Source organism: Thamnophis elegans, chromosome 13 (genome assembly GCF_009769535.1).
Source record: "Thamnophis elegans isolate rThaEle1 chromosome 13, rThaEle1.pri, whole genome shotgun sequence".
Classification (NCBI taxonomy): domain Eukaryota; kingdom Metazoa; phylum Chordata; class Lepidosauria; order Squamata; family Colubridae; genus Thamnophis; species Thamnophis elegans.
The window spans coordinates 9,626,449-9,645,504 of record NC_045553.1 but is presented as its reverse complement, the minus strand read 5'-3'; the positions used below and the strand labels follow the sequence as shown (position 1 = coordinate 9,645,504).

The following is a 19,056-nucleotide window of genomic DNA, read 5'->3' as shown; positions in this document are numbered from 1 at the left end:
CCTTTCTGATCGACAAGCTCAGCAAGAGCCAGACCCACTCCCTTCTAGCACTGATGATGTTACTTAGTTGGGTAATGAAATGTTTGCAAGAAAACCACCAAGTTCAGACAGCACCAAGGCCCCCACAATTCTCTCACTGCTTAATTCTGCACGTAATATCTTTGGGGAAAGAATTCCGGCCAGAATCTGGTCAGGATCTGCATTGCAGACCAGGATAAAGGCTGCAGTACAAAATGTGGTTGCCCACCACCGATAAAGAACCAACTTTAAGTTCCCAAGTTTAAACTCTTGGCTTCATCCTCCTGGCCTTCTGAGTTAGCGAATCTCCTTTTGACATTTTTGGAAGGAGCTAAAATAAATCCATAAAGGCATTCTCACTAACAGCATGGCAATCCCTGTTGCTCATCCCTTCCCACCGACAAAGAGAAAAGCAGTGTTGGAAAATGAACCCCGCTGAAAAAATCCACACAATGGTATTAGTAAAGTTGCTCATCACAATTCAACGCAAGGCCAAACTTGGTCTGATTTGCTTTTTGCATTTCTTTGGTGCATCTGAAGTTTGAAAATTCTGGAATGCTTTTTTTTTTTTAAAGGCAACGAGCTCAGTTTTGCAAAGCCAGAACAACTTCCCAGGTAGCATATATGTTCACGAATGAATAAATTCCATCATTAAACCCATGGGACTCCTTCCACAGAAACCCTCTCTCTCCCTCCCTCCCTCTTAGACAGATTCAGATTTACGGAGTTGGACGGGACCTTGTAGGTCATCTAGTCCAACCCCTCATCCAAGCAGGAGACCCTACACCATTTCTGACCGATGGCAGTCCAGTCTCTTCTTGAAAGCCTCCAGGGATGAAGCTCCCACAACTTCCAAAGGCAACTTCTGTTCTACTGGTTGATTGTTCTCACTCGCTCTCAATGGAAGAATTTAAAGCGGGAGAGAGTTACCAAGTCAGCCTGTCTAGGCCTGGCAATCATTCCCCCACCCCCCACCCCAACTGGGGCAAGGGGACAGGTGGTTTTGGGGGAGAGGAATGCCTGTGCGAGTCAAATAAATAATATAACATTTTCTCATCCCCTTAAAAGCGAGGTTGATGCAAAGGCATTCAGGTAGGTTAGATTAATTCATTTCCCAATAGACCAGTTATCATTAAAACATACATGTAGGCCTGGCCTTACGACAGCTAATTTAGTGACTGTTGGAAGTTACAACACACTGAAAAATATGACCATATTTCCGTAGTTGCAACCTTTGCCGCATTCCCATCCAAATTCAGCTGCTTGGCAACGGGTGTCTTAATTTACAGATGCCTTCAACACTTTCCCTGCTCCGGGTTTATGTTAACGTAAGTGTAAAATCATGGCACACGCCCTACAAACGTTTCCTTCCAAACACGAGGTGTGTTGCCATATTCTGAGGCTCCTGGCAAGCCGATATTGAAAGCTGGATGGAAAAAAGAAAGGCAGTTTTTTTAAAAGAACTTTCCTTTCCAAATTCAACAAGACAATTTGTGGGCAAGATTCCATGCAGGGAAGAAATATTTTTGTTTCCCCTGAAACTCAGCTGAAGGAGAAGTGAAAGCATGCTGAACTGGATGCATGCAACTTTTAACCGGTTCCAAAGAGCGAAAGGAGTTGCAATCACACTGGTGTCACCACAAACAAACAAACACACAAACACACACACACATACACACACAAACCCAGGATCATTTGAGGTCACTTTGAATAGACTTCTTGGAACACTTTCTCTCCCCCCCCCCCCCAATGCTCTCTCACAATTGCCCAAACTCCAACCCTCAGCCAGGCGGGGAGGATGGGTGTTGTAGTCCAAGCATTGTGCAGACCACCAGAATTGGTCTTCCCTCTTTCCCTGCTGCTGTTCTCCCTGGTCTGGATCAACTTGAGAGAGAGGAAAGGTGGGTGAGAGGGAGAGAAACAAAGGTGGGGGGGATTTTAGTACCTGTGTCCTGTGTCCTTTCTGAACACATTGTCTTCCCCTAATTATTTGTGCACTTATTCTGATGTAATGATAATGAAAATAATCTAGGTGGCTACTGCAAATTTATAGGATGGGGAGAAGGAGGAAGAGACGAAGAAGAAAAAGAAGAGGAGGAGGAGAGTAGGAGGAGGAGAAAAAGAAAAAGAGGAGGAGGAAAAGGAGGAGAGGAGGGGGAGGAGAAAAAGAAAAAGAAGAAAAGGAGGAGGAGGAGAAATTGAGTTGTGACTCACAAAGCAACATTCCCTTTGAATTAAGGATGTAATATTTTCTCTTCCCCCCCCCCTTTTCTCTAAAGGATAAGGGAGGAGGAGGAGGAGGAGGAGGAGGAGGAGGAGGAGAAGAAGAAGAAGAAGAAGAAGAAGAAGAAGAAGAAGAAGAAGAAGAAGAAGAAGAAGAAGAAATAATTGAGTTGTAACTCACAAAGCAATATTCCCTTTGAATTAAGGGTGTAATCTTTTCTCTTTCCCCCCCCTTTTCTCTAAAGGATAAGGGAGGAGGAGGAGGAGGAGGAGGAGGAGGAGGAGGAGGAGGAGGAGGAGGAGGATTTTAAGATCCACCACCCACATGATATATTTACATTTTGCTCTTAATTTTACCGCCAGGAGGGAGCAGGGCCGGCTCCTAGGCCAAGCCCCCTCAGATCAACCCGAGGGCTTCTATTGACAAAGGAACCCGAGAAGACGAGGCCGTTTAAAAATTCATCGGCGCGTCCTTCTTCCAGCCCGCAGCGAAAGCGATCTGAATTTGTTTCCATTCCGACGCTCCCTTTTTCGCAGCTTTCTGACTCCCGTCTTGAGGCGGATGGTCCAATTCTCTTTTTGTTGCGTTTTTCTTCTAAACGAGAGTCCCCTCCTTTCCTCCCCGAGGTTAAATCAGGGGTTTAAAACCCCAAACTTTTTAATTAGCTCGTCCTGACCCCTCTTCGGGACGGTTCACTGGCCCGCAAACATGGACGATATGAAAATAATTTCATAAATACGATTTGAACTAATAAGGCTGAGGATAATAAAGGGGGAAATAAGAGGAGGAAGGCGTAGTAGGCGAGTGATTGATAAAAAGGAATAAAGTCGGGATATGACTATATAAAATAAGTAATCTAAACATTCTGGCTTGCTGTACAATCACCAATAAGGATACTAATAAGTCGAGTCCTTAGACTTCAATTATTTTTATTTTAAAATATTTATTTGTTTGCTTTATTTGCTAATTTATTTATTTGCTTATTTATTTATTTGCTTATTTATTTATTCGCTTATTTATTTATTTGCTGGTGCAATGAGAGAGAGCTTATGCACCGGAGACAAATTCCTTGTGTGTTCAACCACATTTGGCCAATGATGAATTCTATTCTATTCTATTTAAAATATTTATTTTTTAAAAACAGTTTTCACCAGCCTTTCTCTGTAATTCTAATCGTAGATTGCCCATCATAATAATAAATACGACAGCGTAATAACACAATGCAAAGTAATATCATACAACAGAATACCTGACGATATAATTTGGTAATATAATATTTGATAACAATGACATCTGATAATGTAATATTTGATCATGAAAGATCCAGCAAAAGGGATTTTGAAACAGCTGACTTCCTGCAAGACCTTTAACACCCTCAATCAGCCACAGGTACCTATCACAGGTCCTTAGGAAGCCAAACCTAGTCTGAACATCTGGCCGACTGTTTTTCACCCCTCAAGGATCAACAATGAGCATTTTGAAGGATTCTGTTTTAAAGACAGCAACAGTTTGGCCTGGTTTGCTTTTGTGTGTCTGTGTGTGTCTGTCTGTCTGTTTAAAGAATTTGATCCATTTTTTGAACCGGGCCTTTGGCAAAATTTGTCAACTACTACTGACTTCTTCAGCTTCAACCTCAATAACACACGGGCAAACAATAGATACAAAACTCAAGGTCAACCGCTCCAAACCCGATTGCAGAAAATACAACTTCAGCAACAACGGCTGGAATGCTCTACCTGACTCCGTTGTTACATCCCCAAACCCCCACAGCTTCAACCTTAAACTGTCTACCGTTGACCTCACCCCATTTCTAAGAGGTCCATAAAGGGGGTGTGCATAAGCGCACCAGTGTGCCTTCCATCCCTGTCCTACCATCCTCATTTATTTGTACTCATTTCCTGTGTTCATGTCCATGTTTATATTTATACCTGTTATCTTTTGCATGTTTGGGAAACTAAATAAAATAAAATAAATAAAAGGAATCACTTGAACGTGTGATCAGTTAGGAAGCACCCTTACGCAGAGCTGTCTTAATGCATGGGTCTGATGGGCCCTAGCCAGTGGGTCCCACGAGCATAGGGGCCCCATGCTAATCTGTGTATGTTAACCCTTTAATGCACCCAGTGTCATATAAATACAGCAACATATTTATTACATTTCACTGCATTTTTAAAAAAAAAAATACTAACATGCAAGTTATCTGTTTCATTTTATCTACCGTTTACATTTTTTAATTCCCTTGTCTGGGTGGGGGCAGTACAGTGATTTGCTGGGGGAGGGCATAATGTTGTTAAGAAGATGGCCCTGCCTTTAAGAAATTGCAAACGGTAATTTAAAAAAAATTAGACTGTGCAGAAATGAACAGATTAACGTTGGCAATTAAAGAGAAGGAAGAACCAGAGCATTATAAGATATGGGGATGTTTTTAATCACTGGATAGAAAACGAATATAGACAAAAAGAAACAGAAAATTGCATAATTTGGAAAAGAAGGTAGAATTATAGGGGAGGAGTTGAATTAAAAGGCAATTGGAATGTAAAGGTAAAGGTAAGATAAAAACAGATTAAAAATGATTTAGCTGTTAAATACGATGACTCGAAGATTGTACCTAGGTGACACACTGTAAGATTAACGATGTAAAAGTGGTTATGGAAAAATAAAAATAAAAAATTCACCCCAAAGAAAAGAAATCGCAAACGACACAATCAGTTTGAAATCAACCTTACAAATTTTGCGGAGTCTCTCTCCCCCACTCCCCGAAGCTGGGAAAAAAAAACCCGCGAGGAGGTCTTGGGAAACGCCCCTCCCCGCTCGAAAGGGCAAAGAGCGCTTGGAGTTCGTTTCCCCGCAAAAGTCTGCGAGGGGAGACTGACGATTTAAGAAACACGAACTATATAAAATGCAATAAATAAACGGGCTGGGCCTTCTTGCGAGAAAATGACACTTTTTTTCGGCGAGATTTTTATATTGTTATTATTATTCTCTTGGGGTGACTTTGAAAGCGCTTTTGTGAGACAGACGGTTACCCACGTAGGATAAATTAATAGAAACAAATAAATAAATAAACCTCCTGCATATTTTAAACCGGGGGTTGGGCTCCAAGATCGCCCCCGCCCCAAGATTTATTTATCAGAAAAGGGGGTGCACGGTTAAAACAAGGGAAGATCATTCCAGGGGAGACGTATAGTTAATGTTTTAGTTTAAATAACGACCCGACGATTCGTGTTCATTTCCTGACCGTTCATGAATATTGATCCTGTCGAGAATCGGGTTTCTGATAAAGCGAAGCCCAGCATCGCTTTAGGATTTGCACCCGTGACCGAATCGCTTCTCGTCCTTTTGCGAAAAGAGACTCCCGCCCCGACCCCTTTTTTAATGCATGCAGAAAATTTTAGAGCATCGTTTTCAAAATTCTGAGCCCCCTTCCCGAGCGGGGCTGAGGGGACGGGACGGAGAAAGAGAGCACTGGGTTCCCCCTTTAGCTTTGAAAATCCTCCAAAGACGAATTCCTGTGGAAGAGCTTCAAGCTATTCCGTGGGTTTAGAAGGCGAGACAGAAGAAAAAAATTCTATCGGGGAAATGACTTATTTGACGCCGGTGGATCAGGCCCATTGGTGTTCCTTCCAACTGACTTGTCTCTCCCTCTCCCTCCCCCCTCTCTTTCTCTGTCTCTCTATCTCTGTGTGTCTCTCTCCCTCTCCCCCATCCTCTCTCACACATAACCCAGCCGGGGAAAACCTTGAGAAGATGGGGAGGAGGGAGGCAGCAGGAGATGTGGAAATGTTGCCCAACTCTTAAAAAGTTCTTACAAGCTGGAGTAACTGTATTCCAGCTTACTGTGGCCTCTAAAGCTGAAATGAAATGAAACAGTTGCCTTATCTATTTATTATTAAACAAATTTATATACCGCCCAACTTACACATAGTTGACACCAGGCTGATTCATAGAAAATTCACATAAACACTGTCTATTTCTGTCTCTATACTTTTCTTTGTCTTTCTCTCTTTGTGTGTGTCTCTGTGTCTTTGTATGTCTTTGTCTCGCTCCGCTCCGTCTCTATCTGTCTGTCTGTCTGTCTGTCTGTCTGTCGCTCACTCGCTCTCGTACACAGACACATGGAAATGTTCCTCTTGTGAATCTAGGGTAAAACCTGAAATAATTCCTCCTTGGTGTCTCACCAATACATTGTGAGATTGAATGTTACAAATTGCAGGGCCCCAAATTTGGGGCATTAGGGGTGTTGGAATGTATAGTCTGCCAGGTTGGAAGAAAGCTGGAAATGGGAAGGGAGGGAGGCATTGTACCAAGCCAGGGTTACTTTTTAACCTTGGTCTCTTCACTAAGATGAATTGGGTACAGCTAGCGTGTGTGTCGTCCAGCCAGCAAAAAAAGAGAAAAATTATTGCTTACCGCAATCGTGGCTGCAAAAATCAGAACACCTTCTAGAGGGCAGCAGGATGGATCCAATGGGTCCGGTCTGTGCTGCCCTCTAGGGATGGTCCCTTGTGTTGCTAGAGTCAGAAATGGGGAAATTGTAACCCTGGGGTGCCCGTGGCTTTGCATGTTGGGTAATCCAAATCCTTATTGTTGGTAAATTTTAGTTTATGACTGGGTACATCCATCCACCCCAACTCTGATTTATTCCAGAAACCATATTTTTAAGGACACCTTAAATCCATGCAGCACCCCTACCCAGGCTTCCTTTTGGGGTTTCTGTAAAGAACAGTAGTGAAATAACCCCCTTTAAAAAAAATCCAAGGAAGACCCATGTGGAAGCAGAAATAGAGAATTTATCTAGACGCGCCTCTCCTCCTAAAATAAAATAAAAGAACAAATTCTAAAATATGTGGAAAATTCCCTGATTGGGGGCTTCGCCTACTGGTAGATCTCCATCGTTGAATCAGCCGGAAAACTACATCCAAAAAAGCTGACTTTGGGAAGCCAGGAAAACATTTTATTTTGCGCTCCTTTTTCACCGAGACCAACGAAAAAAAACTTTTTAACCGAGACCAACGAATAAAAAAACACACCGCAAAGAAAGCGCCCCGGCGCGCTTCAGTTGCAATCCTTCCTTTCCAACCCCAGAAAAAAAAGGCCACGCGTATTCTTCCACACGTTTCATTCATTGCCCAAACCAGGTTAGTTTGGGTCATTAAACGTCTGCAAGAAAACCAGCAAGCTCCGAGGGCACCAAGGAGCCCTCGCGTCAATCCTTGAGCTACAAATGTTATCCTTTATTTTAGTACAAGCCCACGCGGCCACAAAACCATTAGGCGTAAAAGAATCGGCCCGGATCTCCACTTTAATTCCAGATTGATCAGATTTTTCCCCCTTCAAATGAAGGGAAAATAAAGGCATGAACAGAGAAGAGAGGTTTTTTTTTTAAATTTCTATCCCCCCACAGCAAAGTTCGGGTAGCAACAAGATCGGTTGGGTTTCAACTCAGTCCTTCCCGTCCCTTCCTTTCCTTTCCTTTCCTCTCCTCTCTCTTCCCTTCCCTTCCCTTCCCTTCCTTTGCTTTCCTTTTTACTCTCCTTTCCTCTGCTTTCCTTTCCAGGCATTTTCGGAGGAAATTTTTCTGCTCCCCTCTCCCCAGCTCTCAAGAGGCCTATAGACCGATTATTTTAAGATGTTGGCTGCCAACAGGTTGCCTTCTATTAGAAAGGCAAGCTTAAATTTTCAGTTGCCTTCCAGGGTTAGCCATTTATTTTACACCCTTTGGCCAAAGCCGTGTTCCAAACAGATCGCCTTCTATTAGGAAAGCATGCCCAGAGTTACATTTGAAGGGCTTTCCATCCGTTTACCCAAAGCCGCGTTCTCGTTTTTTAGAATCTCGTTTTTAATAAAGCCTCAAAGCGGCTCCTGTCCTAATGGGGAGCGTCGCTCAGCCACGTTTGGTGAACGGGAAGGAATTAACAGAGCAAAAACGTTTCAAGGAAAGCATGGACGGAGACAATCCAAATAGCAATAATTTTTTTTCGCGGGGGGAGGGAAAGAATGAATAATGTGCGCGCCGCGCGGGTATATGCCCGTGTGCACGCACAAATTCTGCACTCGCGTATTAATTCTGCATTCGCGTATTCTTTTAACATTTAGATACAGCCGCATGCTTTCACGCACACCGTTTAAAATGTACACGCACACACACAAAGATATGTATGCACGCTTTTATACACACACACACAATACTCGCGTAAAACCCACAGGAGCACACATCCTGTTTTACATTGTGTGTGTGTATGTATACACACATACACATATACATATACACATACACGCATACACATATATGCTTCCTTATATTTATACCCACACATATACAGACACTTATTTTAAATGTGTACTTATATATACACACACATATTCTTTTGTGTCTCACACACACACATGTACTAAATGTCAGGTTTCGAACACTACGATATCAATTACGTAAAATGCTGGGATTGGTGGCCATTTTCTTCTCAATCCTTTTCTTTCTTCGACCTTAGCAGCGACCGACCGTTCCTAACTACAGCAACGTTTTCTCTTGCGCTGGGGGAAGGGGGTGGGAGATATTAATTAATTAAGCAGATTGCGACTGGTCCTAGGGCCCCTGGCTTTGGATCCCCCTCCTGGGCTGAGGATTGGAAGGCTTCAAGGCCAGCGCTACCGCCACGGCTACCGCAAGCGTCTCCGGAAAGGACGGGAAAAGTTTTGCAAAAGTTTTGCAAAGAGGCAGGAACGTAAGCGGCGAGTGAGTCACGGAATCTGTGGCTTGTTGGTTTATTTCACCCACCCACCCCCCTTCCCCGCCCTGGATTTCATTGTTAATGTTGCCTCCTCCTTCTCCACCCCCCCCCTTTTTTTTTTTTGCTAAAAACGGGGATGATTCTGCTGGGGAGTTTTGCGTGGCTAAGAACCGAAGCGGCCCAACCAGTTGGGGACAATGCCGTCCGGTCAATTCATCTGCGCTCCGGCTTTTTCAATGAAGCTCCATTCGAGGAAGGAAGGAAGGAAGGAAGGAAGGGAGGGAGGGAGGGAGGGAGGGAGGGAGGGAGGAAGGGAGGAAGGGAGGAAGGAAGGAAACGGAGGGGAAGAAAAGGAAAGGAAGGAAAGGAAAGAAGGGAGGGAGGAAGAAAAGGAAGGAAGAAAGGGAAGGGAGGGAGGGAGGAAAGGGGGAGGGAGGAAAGGAAGGGAGGGAGGGGAAAGAAAAGAGGGAAAGGAAGGAAGGAAAGGGGGGAGGGAGGGAAGGAAATGGAGAGGAAGAAAAGGAAAGGAAGGGAGGAAAGAAGGGAGGGAGGGAGGGGAAAGAAAGGAGGGAAGGGAAGGAAGGATGGATGGAAGGAAAAGAAACGAAGGAAAGGAGGGAGGGAGGGAGGGAAGGAAGTTTTTTTTAGAGTTTTATTGAACACTTATAGGCCGCCCTTTTCCCTGAGGGGACTCAGGGCGGCTTACAATAATGAGGGAGGGGAGTGCAAGACAAGACATAAAAGAAAATGTGAGTAAAAATAATTAACAATAAAAGCACAACATTCACTCGGCAGAAGGAAGGAAGATAGGAAGGAAGGAAGGAAGGAAGGAAGGAAGGAAGGAAGGAAGGAAGGAAGGAAGGAAGGAAGGAAGGAAGGAAGGGGCTGGGACGGGGCACCGAATCTAAAATCCTGAGCCCCCTTGAACTTCAGAGAGATTCATTCAAAGCCCCGCTTCCAACTCCCCCCCCCCACCCCGCAGAATAAACTACAAGTGAAAATTTGCCCCGGTGAGTTTAAAAATACGCCGCCCTACACTTTCCTCCAAGGCCGACCCTCTAGATGTGTCCGCGGCAACTCCCATCCTCCCCAGCCAGAGGGAAAGCGAAGGGCGGCATGCATGCACGCTGGAGGCGGCGAGGCCCTTGGACGCGGCGAGTTAGTAGGGCTAAAAACGGGTTTTTGCAACCGGAGGTTCCGGAGATATTTCCCCTGCCCGTAATGAACCGATCACTTATCGCTATGAGTCAACGCAGCTAATTATTCCTCTTCTGATTACCGACCCCGGCTTCGGTTACATTTTTTCATTTCCTGCAAACTACGCAGACCCGCCTTCGGTCTCGTATGTGTGTGTGTGTGTGTGTGTGTGTTTGTGTGTGTGTTTGTGTGTGTGTGTGTGTGCGTCCCCGAAAGGTGATTTTTGCTTCAGCTTGTACCTACAGCCGGACCCGAGTTTAAGGAAAACAAAAAGTGGCCTTAGGGACAGAAAAGTGGCCGGACATATGCTGAGCCGGAGGGAAATCGTTGCCGTTAAAGTAGGAGAGGCCTAAGGAGGTAGGAAAAAGCATGCGAGATCGGGCATCGGCTAGGAATCAACTTTTCAATGTTTCTTGCATTAATAAAATCACATTTTTTCACTCTCTTCTCTCTCTTTCTTCTCTTTGTCTTCTCTCTTTCTCTCCTCTCTCTTTCTCCTCTCTCTCTCCTCTCTCTTTCTCTTCTCTCTCTCTCTCCTCTCTCTTTCTCTCTCTCCTCTCTCTCCTCTCCTCTCTCTCCACTCTCTTTCTCTTCTTTCTCTCTCTTTCTCTTCTCTCTCTCTTTCTCCTCTCTCTTTCTCTCCTCTCTCTTTCTCTTCTCTCTCTCCTCTCTTCTTTTTTCTCTTCTTTTTCTCCTCTCTCTCCCCTCTCTTTCTCTCCCCTCTCTTTCTCTCCTTTCTCTTTCTCTCCTTTCTCTCTCTTTCTCTTCTCGTGTGTGTGTGTGTGTGTGTGTGTGTGTTTCCAGTCATTCTACAAAGGACGGTCGGCTGCATCTCACCCCCACTTTCTTCGGGAGCAAAAGCAGCGGAGGATTACACAGTAAGGCGAACTCCACCAGCATTTAGCATCCAAACGTCCCCCCCACCAGCAAATTAAACGCGGCACCCCTAACAGCCTTTTCCGCCTGCCCCCCACCTGCAGCCCCCCCCCCCAATTCCTGGGAAAGACGCGCAAAGCCGGTCGAGTCCTCGCAAGAGAGCGCGCGCAAGGCGGGCAACCCTCGGCTGCCCCAAAACGATCCCTTTGCCGCACAAGCGGCGCAGCGAGGCCTGGGAACCGAGCAAGGAGCAAAGCTGAGTCGCCTCCCCCGCTCCAAACGCCAGGGAAGTAGAGCCCCCTCCCCACGCAACCCACCCAACGCATCTGTTTTAGAGAGACCCGCGGGGGGGGGGGGAGCTTCTAACCTGCCGGCTTTGGTGACGATCATTTCGGTCCCCAGTTGGTTGAATTCGTCCCACAGCGCTTTCATCTCCAACTGGACGCTGACGTTGGCCACTTTGGGGTTCTTCTTGACCGGAGCCTTGGTCGAGGCCGAGCCCGATCCTCCAGAGCCGGACCCCGATCCGCTGCTTCCTCCTCCACCACCACCGCCTCCTCCTCCTCCACCACCACCACCACCACCTCCGCCGCCGCCGCCGCCTTCGGGAGCCTCGGAGCCCACCGGGGGTGGAGGGTTGTTGCCCGCCGCTCCGGGCGCGAAGGAGTAGCCGCCGTGTTGCGCCTGGCCGTGGTGGTGGTGTGGCGGCTGGTGATGGTGCTGCTGCTGGGCCGGAGGGTGGTGAGGCGGCGGAGGCGGCTGGCCCGAGCAGGGCTCGTAGTGCGGCGGCTCATGCTGGCCGTAGGTCTCTCCGGCCGGGGAAGGCGGGAGGTGGGGGTAGCCCGCCGCGGCGGCCGCGGCCGAGTTGAGGCTGCTCAGGCTGTTGGCGGTGAAAGCTGCAACATCGCAAAAATGGGAGAGCTGCGTCAGCCACGGGCTGGAGACGGCTGAGATCATTCCAGGCAGACGGCGAGGAAGAGCCAGAGGGAGAGAGGGAGAAAGAGAGAGAGTGTGAGCAGCGGAGGAGGAGGAGGAGGAAGAGCAGCAGGAGGAGAAGGAGGGCGGAGAGGGCACCCAAGCGCCGCCGGCCGGCCTGGCTCCCTCGCTTGCCCGCCTGCCTTCCCTCCCTCCCTCCCGCTGGCCTCTGGGCCGCCCCGTCGCGGCCCGCCTCCACTTATAGCACCCCGAACCGCCAAGCCAGCCACTCTGCCGGCCGGCCAGCGGCGTGCGCGCCTCGGGAGGGCGCCTGGAACGCGCGAGAAAGCGGTCCGGGGCGCGTCCCTCGCGGCCGCCTCTTGCGCTCCACCGGCCCCCGCTTTTGCGCTCGGCCAAGTTCGAGCCTGGAGCGCGCACGTCCCACGCGCGCGCTCCCCCTTCTCCACACCCCCCTCCCTTCCTCCTCCTTCTCCTTTCTCCCCCGCCCCCTTAGAGACCAAAGCCTGCAGCAAAAGTTAAGGATGGGGAGGAAAGATCTGCCCTTCCCTACTTCCAACCGGAGCTAAACCAGTTCGTGCGCGCAGTCAAGGCTGGGTTTGCGCTCTACTTTCTTCCTTTTCTCCGCCCAACCGGGGTTTGGCCAGCCGAGGCGCGCTCCCTCCTGCTTCCAGTTGCGCGCGGGGAAGGGGAGGGCACGGCGGCGCACGCCTTTTGCCTCTTCCAGGGAGCGCGCACCGCGGCTCTTGGCTGGTTTCCTTTCCCTGCGAGCGCCCAGCATGGAGCTTCTCCGCCCCTCTCCTCTCCTTTTCTCCCCAGCCTGGAGTGGAGGCAGGCGACGAGGCAGCCAACAATGTGCTCGCAGCCGCCGCCGGGAGAGGCTTGTCCCCGTCGGCCCCCCTCCAAACCTTGTTCGCCTCTCTTTTCTCTCGGGCTTGGCTGCGAGGCTGCCTCGCCGGGTGTCCTCGAGGCCGCCGCCAAACCGGTTCTGGTGTGATTTTCGCTTTCCTCCCCGCCTTCCCTCGAGATAAGACGGAGGGGGAAGGGGGGGTAGCCAGCCACCTTTGCAGGTAAACTTCCCCCCCTCCGGGAATGTTTGACAAGGAGAGCAATTTCAGTCTCGGGAGAAAAGAAGTGGAGTGGGTTGGTTTCTAATATTCCTTTCCATATATATATATGGAAATCCCTACGTTTGTGTGCCTGCGTGTGTGTGTGTGTGTGTATGTGTGTGTGTGTGTATGTACACACTCCCGTTCGCCCTTCCTGCCGGAGGAATTTGGCTTCCACCAGCAAGAAGTAGGAGCGGGGGGGGGGCGCTTATCCAGCAACCCCTTCACACCTTCCTCGTCCTCATCTTCCCCACGGGCTGCCACTCTAACCCTGCGCGCTTGGGTTAAAGACCCAGCGAGGTCCCCCTCCGAAAGGGGTCTGAACAGATTCAGAGGGGAGCCCCATTCTGAGAAGACACCCCACTTCCCCCGCGCCCCCCAGCCGGCGTTTAAGCTCCGGGCAAGCTCTAACCGGGGCGATCGGAAGCTTGGATGGAATGCGGGGCGAAACGCCTTCCCTCTGGAAGGCCAGACTCCAGCGGAATTTGGATGGGATTTATTCTCGTTCTGGGGGTGGTGGTTATTTTTTTAAAGTTCGCCTTTGGAGATTTGCGGCGAGAGGGGAGGACGCGCGAGCCATCCTCCGTTTTATTTTAATGTCAGATGCCATTGAAAGACAAGGCATTTGGGGAGGGGGCCGAGGAAACGAGCCAAGCATTTTTCCATACACCCCTCCAGCTCCCCTCGTCTCTCCCCTCACACCCCCGTTCAATAATTTCCTACAACGGTTTCCCCTCGAAAGCCCTTGAAACCGGCTCGACGAGAGGGGGCGATTTGACATCAGCGGAGGTGAAGGCGCCATAATTTTCTTCCCTTCCCGCAGTTAAGCTTTCTGATACCGTCACTATTTATTATGCGAGAAGATAATAAATTATGCGATTATGCGATAAATAAGCTATTTATTATGCGACAGAGGGTGATGGATTTTATTTTTTATTGTTGATGAATTAATTGGGTGTCGACTTTTAGGATTATTTTTAATAGTACGGTATATACAGTAAGATAGATAGATAGATAGATAGATAGATAGATAGATAGATAGATAGATAGATAGATAGATAGATAGATAGATAGATAGATATTGATTAGGTATGCAGAGAGAGAAAAAATAAATTAGACAGAGATGATAGATAGATAGATAGATAGATAGATAGATAGATAGATAGATAGATAGATAGATAGATAGATAGATAGATATTAGGTATGGAGAGAGAGAGATGTAGAATAGAATAATACAATATAGGACAGTATAGGAAATTTCCTTTTCTTTTTGGGAACATTCTGAATATCTTAAGGTCAATTATTAAATTTTAAAATTATTAAATTAAATTAAATGGAGAGCAATATAGAGGAATTTAGAGGAGGGAGAGAGTCAAACAAACAGAAAGAGACAGAGAGAGAGAGAAATAGAGGAATTTAGAGAGAAAGAGATAGAGACAGACAAAGGCGGAGAGAGAAATAGAGGAAGAGAGAGAGAGAGAAATTTAGAGAGAGAGGGGGGGATTTAGAGAGAGAAGGAAAGAAAGAGAGGAAATTAGAGAGAGAGATACAGAGAGACAGAGAGAAAATGAAGAATTTAGACAGTAAGACAGAGAGAGAGGAATTTAGAGAAAGAGAGACAGAGAGAAAGAGACAGAGAGAAAGAAAGAGAGGAATTTAGATAGAGAGAGATAGATGGATGGATGGGTGGGTGGGTGGGTGGATGAATTAGGATAAACTAACAGATAATAGAGGTTTGTGCGTGTATCCATTAGTGTGTCTGTGGTATGTGTGAGAGAGAGAGGGGGGTAGGCATTTTTTTCCTGAACATTTTAACATTTTAAACAATCTCGACCATCCGCAAAATCCTCTAGAAAGAAGCGGATAAAATTCAGGCGAAGCTCCCGTTGTTTATTTTCCCTTCCCACCCTCCATTCTTCCAAACGCCCCACCGCCATTCTCTGCCCTCACTCGGTTAGGAGGGATTCCCCGGCGCCTAATGTGCGGGGTATTTTTCTTCGTTTGATAGCTACAGCCTCTCGACCTCCATCGCAAATATTTGGGACAAATATTTAGGTCAAAAAACCCTGCGGGTTTCTCTGCTGTGCTCCAGTTCAGAGAAATATTTTGGTTTTTCCAAGGCCTGGGTCAGCCGTCAAGGGGAGACCGCTTTCTTTGACCTGCAGCTCTCAAGTGGACCCACAACGTTATTTTACACGTGTTGCTTCTTGTAATATATATTGTCTGAATGACGGTGTCCTTCCTTCCCATTTTATTTCTTTTCATCTCTTCTGCACTGTGTAAACCGTGAACTACTCCCTTATTTATATCCTGCCTTTACTATGTTTACTAATAAGGCGGTGAACACCACACCTTCCTCCTACTTTCCCCCAACAACAACCCTGTGAGGGAGGTTGGGCTGAGAGAGAAGGACTGGTCCGAAGGCACCCGAGTGGCTTGCATGGCAAAGGTGGGATTAGAACTCACCGTCTCCTGGTGATTGGCCCAAAGTCTCCCAGCTGGCTTTCGTTGCTAAGAAGGAACTAGAACTCACAGTCTCCTGGTGATTGGCCCAAAGTCACCCAGTTGACTTTCATAGCTAAGAAGGGACTAGAACTCACTGTCTCCTGGTGATTGGCCCAAAGTCACCCAGGTGGCTTTTGTGGCTAAGAAGGGTCTAGAATTCACAATTTCCCCTTCCTTCTTATTCACTTGAACGTATTTTTTTTAAAGTCTTCCTAAGTCACCGCACACTTTTCAAGGAGAACTATATTAAAATTTATTTTCGGGAAATAAACCGTGCCTCGGTGGAGCTTATATGTGAGGTTTTTGGCGACTGCTTCGGTTGTGACAAGCGTTAGCCCAAAGCGCTGGGCTAAATTAATTAAATCGTGGCTTATTCAAACCAGCGTTTTAGGTGGGCAGGTCCAGGCACGCGAAAATAACCGCAAAGCTTGGCACGCTGAGCTAAAATGTATATTAAAAAAAAAAAAAAACCTGTGGTTCGGGGGTCTGTAAGAACAAGGCTGGCACGAACACAAGCATTGCTAACCAGGTTTGCGTACTAATTAAGTCTGAAACCCGATTTTGTGGGCAATTAATGCCAGGGAGTTAGAACGTGCCAGTTAGAGACCCATCTGTGATTTAGAGAGCCACCTGTGGATCTCTAAACCCAGCCTAAGATAAACGCACAGAAGTTTATTTTATTTTATTTTATTTTGTCATTTTCGCCTTTCTTAAAAGAAATAGTCCCTTTAAAAAGGGGGAGAAACGGATCACACCATCCGGCTGAAGAGCAAAATCTTTGCGATTATTCTTGCCAGATTTTGATAAGCTTTGATTAATAAACTTGTTTTAGCAGCTCACCGATTTCAAGGAGTCTAGACTAGGGTTTGGTCCCACCTTAAGCTACCTTACAGTTCGGGAGTTCTCAAAACAGGACCCGAAGCATATCGTGTGAATCCAGGGACAGATTCCTGTATCCCTGCCTCTGACACGCTGCGAACCACAACCACCCTCCCCTCTCCACGCAGACCTACAGACGCGTGAGTTTGCCCTACAGCTCGTGGCGAGCTCGCTAATTGACAAGAAGCTGTCATTAAAAGAGTAACAGCTTCTGCTAGCTTTATTCCCTTCAGTCTTGAGCTCATCGTAGCTTCTGGGTTGCTTTCCCTCCACCCGTGGAGAGGCTCCCGAGGAGAAAAATATTCATGTTTGCACCCCAGTTAGATACCTGCTTCCTTTCGGAAGGTGTCCAGTGGAGAATTTACTCCACGGAAACGAAGGAATATACGATATAAAGGTTTCTATTCCGAGGGCACGATTACTTAGAGATAACGCGGTACTCAAGAGTTAACTAAAGGTTTACTCAGAGAATCAGCAGGACTTACCCAGCAGACTTCTGGTCACCCAACTAGCCTGAGCCGACTTTTTATAGGCTGACCCAACACACCGACCCGTAAACTAAGCCGTAGCAATGGTTGACCACGCTGAACCGAGGTTTAAACTGAGCTGCTTGTGTGAATGCAGCCGCGGCTGGGTCTGGTGTCCGGGTGGGCTGATTTGACGAGTCCTAAAAGAGGCCCAGGCCCCATAGACCTGTCAACAAAACCGTGGGGGATCGATGGGGCAGCGAGGGAGGGGAGACGTCGCCCCCCCACCCCCAACCGTTTCAAGCCCAGCTTTTCTAGATGCCTGAAGTCTGAGGACGCGGAGAGGCAACCCGGGATTCATCCGAAAACAAGCCAATTTTGGCTTCTTAGTTAGCTACTTTGCCTGGGTGCCGGCGGCCTGAAGTTTCGGATTCAGGGCTTACAGCCAACTGATCTTTCAGGGGTGTCCCTTACGGATGTCGTGTCTTTGAGACCACACAACTGCGGTGGAACAGGGAGAAGGAGGAGGAGGAGGAGGAGGAGGAGAAAGGAAGGAAGGAAAGAAAGAAAGAAAGAAAGAAGGAGTGAGGAAAAGAAGAAGAAGAGGAAGGAAGGAAAGAAAGAAGGAAGGAAAGAAGGAAGGAAGAAGAAACAAGAAGAAGAGGAGGAGGAAGGAAGGAAGGAAGGAAGGAAGGAAGGAAGGAAGGAAGGAAGAAGAATTATACAATCTTAGTAAATAGTTTGACAGTGTTGTGGGAATTAGTTGTTTAGCAGAGTGATGGCATGGTGGGGGGAACTATCTGTGTATCTAGTTGTTCTGGCGTGCAATAAAGAAGGAGGGGGGAAAGGGAAGAAGACGCCAGATTCGGGGTCCCACGACCTTCCACAAAGGCCGCCCAAGCCTTGGTCGTAGGTGTCCCGACTCCTCTTGGATTTCAGCTCCAGCCGAAGGGCCCGCAGCCGAGGACACCGTAAGGGCGCCGCGCTGGGGAAGATCGCCTTGGCTGGCTGGACAGCTGGCGCTGGCGCCCTTCAGTCAGGATCCCTGCGCCCCCGTCCCGTATCGCGTTGGGCTTGGAGGTCAGGAGCCCCCTATTCTGAGAGCCCCCCTCCCCTTCAGTTCAACCGCAAGGCGGGGTGGTGGTGTTTCTTTTCCAGAAGCGAAGGGCAGCCTTAGGAACGGAGGGGAGCGTCTTTAACCAGAGGTAGGGTTAGGTTCTTATTTGAGTTAAGCGAAAGGGCAGGCAGATTTAAGGACGGGTGGGTTAAGGAGGGGGGGTTGTCCCCCGTTCAATCCCCTTCGTCCGAATCTCGGCGGGGGAGGGGGGTCCCCAGAGGGGCGGCGGAGAGCAAAAAAAGCCCCGGAGCTTAGACTCGGCAGTGATTTTCCTTTTTGCCTCCTTACCTTCCATGTCTCGGGTGACAGCGCTGAAATGCATCCTTCTCCGGGTGGCGACGGCGGCGGCGGGGGGGTGGTAAGCTTTGCGAAGGCTCCCGCCGGCGAAGGCGGTGCCGGGTTGACAGTCCAGCGCAGGTTCTTCCTCCTCCTCCCCCTCCTCCTCCTCCTCCTCCTCCTCTTCTTCCTCCTCCTCCTCCTCGCTGTCGGGTTGGACGGCTGCAATCAGAGAAGCGATGCTGAACGCGTTGGCCTTGGGGGACAAGGGGCTCGCCTCGTCCATGGGGCGGGGGTGGGTGGGTAGGTGGGTGGCAGCGGGGAAGCCCACCCGACGGCGCTCTCCGAGCCCAGGTCAACGCTCCATGGGCAGCTGGCGTGGACGCCACGAGTGGCGAGGGAAGGCAAGCAGCAACGGAAGCTTCCAACGCGGCTCTCCCCTCACCCTTCCTCCCCCCTACCGCCGCCCGGGGCCCGTCCCTCCCCTCCCCAGCCCCTCTCCGCTCCCTCCAACCAACTGGCGGAGAGCGCCGCCGAGCGCGCCTTCGCCCTGCCCCGCCGCCTCCTCCTCCTCGCCGGCACCTCCCGCGCTGGCGGGCAGGCAAAGGGAGCCATCCGGACCCCGTTTGCGCCGAATTCAGCCCGGTTGGATGCGCAGCGAGGGTTGCTCCTTTCTCTTCCCGTCGGCCACGTTAAAAAAGAGTTAGGCCAATAACGGAGAAATATA

The 19,056-nt window shown here is 48.5% G+C and overlaps 1 protein-coding gene across 1 annotated transcript in view; it reads right to left on the bottom strand.

Moving 5' to 3' along the window:
* Positions 1-12,000, bottom strand: part of TBX1 (T-box transcription factor 1) — a 43,380-nt gene extending 31,380 nt beyond the window's left edge. Inside the window, exons 1-2 of the mRNA XM_032229428.1 lie at positions 11,628-12,000; positions 11,411-11,549 (exon numbers count right to left, since the gene is read on the bottom strand). Coding sequence (XP_032085319.1) covers positions 11,411-11,549; positions 11,628-12,000 — 512 coding nt within the window. The remainder of the gene's footprint in view (positions 1-11,410; positions 11,550-11,627) is intronic.
* Between the last annotated feature and the right edge of the window lie 7,056 nt (positions 12,001-19,056).